Genomic DNA, 9,166 nt, shown 5'->3' with positions numbered 1-9,166 from the left:
CCTCCGAGGCCCCACCGCCCGGCTCCCGGGACCCCGCTGCGCGCGCCTGGGGGACACGGGCCAGTCCCGGCCGCTCTGCCACCGCCTCGACGACGCTCGGGCGGGAGCCGGGGCCGGTCCCTCCCCTCCACGCATCCGCCGGGGCCCCCTGCGGCCCGACCTGCTGCTGCAGCCGCGCGGAGCACTGAGCCACCAGCCCGTCCATGCTCCTGTCAGCGTCTCGCGCAACAAGTAGCCGGAAGCGGAAACAGCCAGCACTTCCCAGAAGCGGAAATCTTCCCCGATCGCGGTCTCGAGGCTGACAGGGCGCCGCCGCCGCCTCTGCTGCCCCCTGGCGGGATCCAGGACGCACTGCGGGGAGAACCCGCGGGAAGGCGGCCGGGATGGGGGCTGCTGCCCTGAGACTGGGCTTTTGGGGGAGGGCAATGGGGTTCGGACCCGAGCTGCTCTGTGTGCTTGCACGGACTTGGTGAGGCGCTTACCTACAGCTTCTGTCTCTCAAAGGCTTCAGTTTACCCGTCTGTGAAATGGGCACCGAGCTATACGATCTGTTTAGATACTCACCAAGCATTTATTGTGCATTCTCATGGAGGTTGCTTTCTTAGAGGCAGGAAGCACAAAGATTGCCAGCGAGCACTCTTGCCTCGGTTCACCAGGCACACTACAAACAGAGCCAGGACGCAGCTGACCTCCGGGGCCAACGGCAATCGCAAAAGATTTGCAGTTGAATTAAAAAGGGGAAAAAAAAAAAAAGCCGAAACCGGTTTGGCTCAGTGGATAGAGCGTCGGCCTGTGGCCTGAAGGGTCCTAGGTTTGATTCCGGTCAAGGGCATGTACCCGAGTTGCAGGCACACGCGTGTAGGAGGCAGCCAATCACAAGTCGACGCTCTATCCACTGATCCAAACCGGTTTCAGGGTTTCAGCGAGGTTGCTTTCTTAGAGGCAGGAAGCACAAAGATTGCCAGCGAGCACTCTTGCCTCGGTTCACCAGGCACACTACAAACAGAGCCAGGACGCAGCTGACCTCCGGGGCCAATGGCAATCGCAAAAGATTTGGAATTAAATTAAAAAGGAAAAAAAAAAAGCCGAAACCGGTTTTGCTCGGTGGATAGAGCGTCGGCCTGCGGACTGAAGGGTCCCGGGTTTGATTCCGGTCAAGGGCATGTACCTGAGTTGCAGGTACACCCCCAGTAGAGGTGCAGGAGGCAGCTGATCGATGTTTCTCTCTTATCGATGTTTCTGACTCTCTATCTCTCTCCCTTCCTCTCTGTAAAAAAATCAATAAAATAGATTTTTTTTAAAAAAGAAAAAGAGGTGACAGATTTGACTTTGGGTGGTGGGCACACGGTGCAATAAACTGATCATGTAACATAGAAACCCACACCTGAAACTTGTATGTTCATGTTGACCAATGTCACCCCAATCACTGTAAGTCTATTTTTAAAACATTTGTAGTCAAAAGGCAACAATTGGTTTTATGAACGAGACAATCAGATCCAGTGAGGTTTTCTCAGCTAGCATCCTAGTCACCCCCTTTCTCCACACCCCCATGCAGAGGAACCGCAGGATTTCACGGTTTCATTCCTGTAAAGCAAATGTTCAAAGTCCCTGCGATTGGGGCCTCGCGTGACCACAACACTGTGAAACAGAAACCAGAACTGAAAGACTCAGACACTTGGGGAGTTCGAAGAGCGGGCTGTGCTCTAGCTCTGGCCATGTATTATCCCAGTGACCCTGGGCAGGGCATTTCACATCTCTAAGCTCCTGTTTCCCGTAGATTCTGGAGAACATGTGTGCACAATTGTGTGTACGTACAGTGACTTTATTTATTCTGCATACAACAACTGGATGTATGGATTGGTGTTTGGCCAGGGACTGTTCACAGAGACTTCAATGCCGGGGCAGACACAGGGCCTTCTGCCTTCGGAAGAGGTGCTCTGGCTCTGCCCACAGATGCTCCATCAGCCCAAACAGCACCGGTGAGGAGGAACATAGGGGGCAACCTTGGAGGGGGGCACTAGCAATCTGAGTCTGTGCCAGTGACCGGTGTCCTAGTGCACATTGTTAGCCTAGAATGAAGTCACTGCCCCTTCCTTGGGCAATAGTCTGTTTTCCTGGGTGCTCCCAGTTTGCAGGGGCCACAGGCCGGGAATCTGGCAGCTTGGCCAGAGGGGAAGGGAAGGGAGGGGGGTGGGTCTCTGGTGCCACCCAGGCCAGGCATTTACTAGTAGATACATTCTAACTTCCCCATTCTGACGGACTCAGGAGGGGCTGTGAAAGCCTGTCACAAAAGCCAGGTAGCGCCCTGGCTGGTTTGGCTCAGTGGGTGGAGCGTTGGCCTGCGGACTGAGGGGTCCCAGGTTCGATTCCGGTCAAGGGCATGTGCCTTGGTTGTGGGCGCATACCCAGTGGCGAGTGTGCAGGAGGCAGCTGATCGATGTTTCTCTCTCATTGATGTTTCTGACTCTCTGTCCCTCTCCCTTCCTCTCTGTAGAAAGTCAATAAAATATATTAAAAAAAAAAAAAGCTGGGTAGCTAGGAAACAAAGAAACGTAGGAATATATATACAAGGAGTAGTCTCATTGTAGAAGGGGTTCAGGCTCTGGATCTTCGAATGCCCAAGCCAGCAGCGCTGCTTTAAATAAAGGGTTTCCCCTGGATCTCCCTGAAAGTAGTCACTGTGTACTTTCCGGTCGCCTGGTGAATTCTGCAACACTGGCACACACTTCCCGGGCAGGAGGATGCGCTCCACGTAGCCTCCGCCGCTCACAGAGGGTGGTCGGAACTCTGCGTCTCTCTCGGCGGCTGCTGCCGCGGGGGGTGAGGGGCTGACCATGGCTTGGAATGCTGGACAGAGAAAGGTGTGGCCGAGGGAAGGAATCCCATTGCACGGCCCCTGAGTTTTTACTGGGCACCCTCCACGGGCCACCAGGCAGACTACAGACACACGAGGATGCAGTGAACCTCAGTCAATTCAGACCCCAAGGGTACCATCCCCCATCCCCCCCAACCCCCACCCACGCTTTCCCCGCTTGTTCCATCTGTTTCTCTCTGCAGGGCTGGACCCGGAGGTTGAACCACGGCTACGGGTAGCTTTGGGAAGAGAAAATCTACTTTTTAAAAAAAATGTTTTGTTGATTTGAGATACAGGGAAACACCAACGAGAAACATCAACATCAACCGGCTGCCTCTTCCAGGCCCCCTAATGGGGATTGAGCCCACAACCTGAGCAAGTGCTCTGACCTGGAAGTGAACCAGTGACTTCTTGGTGCATGGATTGACACTCAACCACTGAGCCATGCCAGCCGGGCAAGAAAACCTACTCTTTAATCTTCAGGTGGCTAATGCCGGGAAGGGCTGCCTGGCCCAGCTGGGACCCCATATGGGGAATAATGGTGGACTTTATGCCACTGTAGGTACCTTCTCCATAGGAGAAGCAGCAGGTAAGGAACGCAGTGGGAGGTGGGGGAAACCTCCGCAGCCAAGAGAAGGGCTCCACCCCCTCATCACACCTCCCGCACGGGCCTCCGTGGCCTGCAGAGGGCCATGCACGTTAGTGTCCCCCGAGTGACGTTCTAACAGGACGCTCCGTCTCTGCCTGGGCTTCTCATTTTATACCGGCGGGTCCATCACACTGCAGTGTGCTTTGGGCTGACAGTGAGGCATGGATAAGAGCAAGTGCTGGGCCCATCCCGGCAGGGCGAGGGTCCGGGGATGTGTGTCTGTAATAAGCTGGCCCAAGTGACTGTGCCATGGCTGCCGGTGCCACATGCTGGGAGGAAGGTTGCACAGGATAATGTCCGGGAATGGGAGGAGAAAGAGGTTTTGCTGCTTGTTTGTTAAGGATGGACTTCCAATCGTCTGCAACAGTCATTTTCATTTAATGAGCAAATGAGTGGAGGGGTGAGCAAAAAACCAAACCAAACCAAACCAAGCCAAAACCAAGAGAATAGCACCTGGACTGGACGGGGGATGGGTGGGGAGGGAAGGACTGGGAGGGGGAGAGACAAAAATCAGGGAAACACGGGTGAAGGGAGGGGCGGCGTGGGGCGCGGGGGGAGGAAGAGAGAGAGGAGATTCGTTCAGAAAGGCCACTTTATTGATGGAGATAAAATGAAAAGCCCTCCCTCACTCACGTCAGTGGCTTCACTGGGCATCTGAGACGGCGTGGGCAGGCCCGTGGCCAGCTCCACCTCAGGCGGCCGCGTAAAAACACGTCACAGCTGGTGAAGACTCACAGGCACACCCCAGAATCCGCGACACACTGGCTGTGCGTTTTAAAATATTGTACAAAATACGTTAGGTAGGAAAGGTCAGCTGTGCTGTGATGTCTGCGGGGCGTCCTTTTAGGGTGACCGTCCCCAAAACATGACTTACTTATTGCATGAAACCTCTAGAAGGCAGAGCTGTACAAAAAAAAGAAAAAATCTAAACCATTTTATTTTAAGAGCAGCAACTGGACACTGCTTTTAGTTCATTTAAATTTTCTTTCTCAAAAATACATTCCTAAATATACAAACTATACAATCTTGTCGTTTTAATGCTGTGTGTTGTTTTTTTTTGGATTTTCTTCTTCTTCTTTTTTTTTAATAATAGAACCCAAACTAAAAAAAAAAATCTTCATCTTCAAACCAGAGGAGCGCTAGAGGACGTGGGACGCAGAACCTTCATATAACACCACATAAATAACAGCGGCCGCAGTCTCTGCTCACGGCAGGGTCCCCGGACCAGAGGAAATACTTTTCTGGGGCTCAGACGTCGTCTGCGGAGAGGGTGGGGATGTTCATCCGCGGCCGCGTGAAAAAGGCCATCTTCTCCCTGTAACAGAGACCACACCGTCAGGGCAGGAGCTTCGCCCTCCCCTTACACACACCGCGGGCAGGGCGGTCCTTGGCGGGGGAGCCATGCAGTATGGGGGAGCCATGCAGTACGTGGGAGGATGGGAGGCAGCATCCCTGCCCGCGCCCCCTAGATGTGTGTCACAGCTCCCTCACCCCTCTTTCCAGTGTCACAAGCAAATATGCCCCCAGACTGCCCTGGCCGGTGACTCAATGGTTAGGGAGCACCAGCCCTCAAACTGAAGGGTCTTGGGTTTGATTCCCCGTCAAGGGCAGGTACCTGGCTTGCAGGTGAGGGCGCATGCAGGAGGCAACCAATTGATGTGTCTCTCACACTGATGTTTCTCTGTCTCTCTCCATCTCTCTCCTCTTTCTTCCTCCCCCTCCCCCCACCTTCCAGTCTCTCTGAAAAAACAATGGAAAAAACATCCTCTTGGTGAATATTAAAAAAAAAGCACACGGAATCGCCAAATGTCTCCAGGAGGGACCCAAATAATTCCTGCTTTAGGGGACATTAGCAGGACCAGGGGCCTTTAGTTAAAATCAGGGGCCTGGGCTTAGAAGGCCCTTTGGGCCACTGCTAGTGCTTGTTTTAGATTCTCAACTGGTTAAAAAACCGAGATGTTCTAACATGGTCATACAAATTACAGCACATTCTACATGTTTCCTTAGTCTTATCTGAGAGGACATCACAAGTCTAAATGCAAGGCCCTCTATGGATGGGAGGCCAGGACAGATGGCACTGGGGCCCTCCTGCGAGACGCCGGGGTCCAGCACAGCAAGAAAGCGCATCAGGAGGTCCCAGAGGGCAGGCAGAGCCAGGAGGCCCTTGGGGCACCCGCACCCCTGGCTTATTTATCATGCAGCCCATCCTCCGAAATCAGCAATTACTGTTACTGGTGCTGGAAACACTAAGAGGAAAGGCCCGAGCGGGTGGCTCATTCATTAACTCTTTGAGTGCCAACCAATATTCTAGGAACTATGCTAAAATTGCCAAGGCATTTTTGCTGATTTTACAGCAGTTTAGGGAAAAAATTGTGAATCGCAAGTAAATGAAGTTACATATTCAAAAACTTAAGGGAACCTTTACCACATTGACATATTTAGCAATATCATCATCACTAATAAAAGCAGACTTAGAACTGGACGCCATTTCGAAGCTTTGATAGCACTCCTGGCACTTTTGGCGAAAGACGGGAGGAGCACGATCGTGCTCCCTGGCACTCTAGGGGTTAAACAAGAGGGACTAACAATTTAGCTTGGGTTGTTGGGGACAGAGAAAGACAGCCAGGGAAGGCAGTGCAGGCACACAGGCCGCCAGGGACGGCTGGGCAGGGCTTTAACATCTGTGACAACGAGAGAGAAAGGTCCGTGGGACAGGGAGCAGGGGACGGAGGCTGGGCCGGCGGGGTGGGCCAGGGAAAGGGAAGGGCGGGCGGGCGGCCGGCCAGGCGCCCACCTGCTTACCTGAAAGACTGCACTTCTGGGGGCTCCTTGCAGCTCTGGCCTCTGAGCCTGTGCACGTCCTTGGCGGCCGCCCTCATCATCTTGTCTGCCTGCAGCTCGCCTTTGTGCCCCGCGCGGTCCATCTGCAGGGCAAAGCAAGCAAAGCCGTGAGGCTGTGGGGAGTCCTTTGGGCCTCCAGAAATGGGCCGGCCACGGAGAACTTTCTAGTACAAAGGGGTAAGTTTGTTGTAGTCAACAGGTCTGTGGGCCACACCCAGGCACCCTCACCCTTCCTGTTCCACTGTGGGACCCTCTTGATTCCGAATGAGGAGGCAAAGTGGTCCCACCATCTGCGACAGTGGCCAGCTATCGGGCGGCAGGAACCTGAACACCCGTGGGGACCCCGGAGACGGGCTGTCTGGTGAAATGTGTGCTACTTCCTCTAACCCTCGGGGCCACCAGAACGGTCGAGTGTATAATGACCTCTATTTGACAGCCTAGGGAACGGGGTTTCAGACATGTTACACATGGCGGACCAGTAGTTTCATTGCTAGCTGTATCCAGTGGCCAGGAAAGTTTCTACTGAACGAGTACAAAAAAAGTTTTACATCAATGTTAAAGGCGCGCTTTAAAATTAAATACCCATTGCATTTTGAAGGTATTTATTACATGTCCTTACAAGCTAATATCTTTTTAAAGTCTGATACTTTGTAAAACACTGTGTAATACGAAGCGAGAATTCTCGTGATCTGTCCAGTGTTACAAAATTTCTTTAACGTCAAACAAATAAGACGTTACTTGGGCACAAACCCAATTCCAAGTCATGCCGTGTGCTCAAGGCCCTACCTCTTTTTTTTTTTTTAATGCTCAATCGAGGGTATTTTTCCATTGACTTTTAGAGAGAGTAGAAGGGAGAGAGAGAGACACTGAGAGGGAAACATCTATGTAAGAGAGACACATTCATTGGTTGCCTCCCACACAAGCCCAGACCAGGGCCAGGGAAGGAACCTGAAACCAAGGTATGTGACCTTGACCAGAATCGAACCCAGGACACGTCAATGCGTGGCTCAATGCTCTATCCACTGAGCCAAACTGGCTAGGGGATATGCCCTTCCTCTTTTTTAAAAAAAATATATTTTATTGATTTTTTTACAGAGAGGAAGGGAGAGGGATAGTTAGAAACATCGATCAGCTGCCTCCTGCACACTCCCCACTGGGGATGTGCCCACAACCAAGGCACATGACCCCGACCAGAATCGAACCTGGGACCCTTCAGTCCACAGGGCGACGCTTTATCCACTGAGCCAAACTGGTTAGGGCTGCCCTTCCTCTTGATGCAAACCTATCTAAGTGCCTCTGAACAAGTCACTGAGAGCCCTAAAATATCCATGTCTTTCCAACACTGCACACAGCCAGAGCTCTGGTCAGTGAAGACACTGTTTAAATGGCTCCTTAGCAGATCAGTCAATCCCAGACAGTCATGCATGTACTATAATTTACTATAATTGAAAGGTCGGGTTTTCTCAAGGCGAGGCCCAAAAACACTTATTTTCTTACCTCTTCCTATGCCTTGGTGAATGGGAAGCTCAAAGGTAAATGTGATAGACAACCACAATTAGGTTAAAAATATATGTATTCCCTCCTCATCCTTAGAACTCTAATTCTCCATTTTCCCTAAATGCTCTTATTAAATCCCTGATATAAGTACACAGGGCATAAGTAATAAATTAGAAAGAAACATTTGGGGACTTTCTGCATCGCTTGAGTCAGCCTGAAGCTCCGACGCTAGTCCTGACCAGGAAGTCCAGCACCACGTTGCTGCTCTAAGGCACCACCAGCTGCGTCAAGAGCTGGGGCCTCAGCGGGTGGCCCTCCCAGCAACCCAGGCAGGCGCCCTCTTCACGGAGCTCGCTGCACTGCCTGGCTGCGTGCGGACAGAACTGGCAAAGGCTGGCATCCCTGCCCTGCGTGACAATCTGAGGGTGGCAGGTGTTATGAAACTGAGTCAAAGGCCTCTACTAGCCCAGTGTTGCTTCCTTTTTAGAGGTAGTTTGGGACCTGTTACAGCTCAAAGCCCACTAGGGCCAAACTTAAAATTTTTACCCATCCAGTTGTTTTAAACACAGCTCGAACAAGCAGTTTTAAACCATTTAGAAGCGGCCTGCTTTGCATACCCTGTGAAGCTAGGCTCCACCCATTGTCTGCTGGCCGATGATAAGATACACTCTGGGGCCATCAAGGACCCCAAACTGCTGCTCTTTGACCCAGAGACTCCTACTGGTGCTGTTGAGTGACATCATCACGATGCCCCCTCTCCAACCCCCTCTCCTTAGGAGCTCCCTTGCCCTCCTGCCCTCCAGGTGTGGCCCCAGTCAAATTGTCTCTGGGAGGTCCCGTGCTGTGAGGGGCTTCTCCGGCAGGCTAACTTGTTTGTGAAAGCAGCGCTACCCTGATAAAACTCATGGCGTGCTGCTGTCATTCCCTCAAACTCACTGCAGGAGGACGGAGGACGGAGATGCGAGCAGGCTGTGCTCCCTGCTTCTTAGTCCTGAGCCCTGCATGGCCCACCCCTCTCTGCTTGGGCGATACCTGCTGGGTGGGACTGGGTGGACAGGCATCAGGGCGGGTTGCTGTCCTAGATGAACTGCTAGTGTGCTCCAGCCAGATGAGGTGCCAATGTTTGATGAAGGGTCGCACACAGAAATACATGTGAATGGATAATAAGAGCTTGTGCACATCAACATGGAAATGCAGTAAAAAGGGCCTGGCTGTGAGGTCAAGAGTTGGCTACATCCCTAGCTGGTTTGGTTCAGTGGATAGAGCATCAACCTGTGGACTGAGGGTCCTGGGTTCGATTCCGGTCAAGGGCACATGCCTGGATT

The 9,166-nt window shown here is 52.4% G+C and overlaps 2 protein-coding genes across 2 annotated transcripts in view; both read right to left on the bottom strand.

Moving 5' to 3' along the window:
* Positions 1-252, bottom strand: part of RARS (arginyl-tRNA synthetase) — a 23,985-nt gene extending 23,733 nt beyond the window's left edge. Inside the window, exon 1 of the mRNA XM_006774956.2 lies at positions 161-252. Within this exon, the coding sequence (XP_006775019.1) occupies positions 161-205 (45 nt within the window). The 5' untranslated portion in view covers positions 206-252. The remainder of the gene's footprint in view (positions 1-160) is intronic.
* A 3,825-nt stretch (positions 253-4,077) lies between these two features.
* Positions 4,078-9,166, bottom strand: part of LOC102756913 (protein KIBRA-like) — a 34,503-nt gene continuing 29,414 nt past the window's right edge. The window contains 2 exon segments of the mRNA XM_015571268.1: positions 4,078-4,818; positions 6,306-6,427. Coding sequence (XP_015426754.1) covers positions 4,752-4,818; positions 6,306-6,427 — 189 coding nt within the window. The 3' untranslated portion in view covers positions 4,078-4,751.

Source organism: Myotis davidii, unplaced genomic scaffold, assembly GCF_000327345.1.
Source record: "Myotis davidii unplaced genomic scaffold, ASM32734v1 scaffold828, whole genome shotgun sequence".
Taxonomy (NCBI): domain Eukaryota; kingdom Metazoa; phylum Chordata; class Mammalia; order Chiroptera; family Vespertilionidae; genus Myotis; species Myotis davidii.
This window is presented reverse-complemented; position numbering and strand designations above follow the sequence as displayed.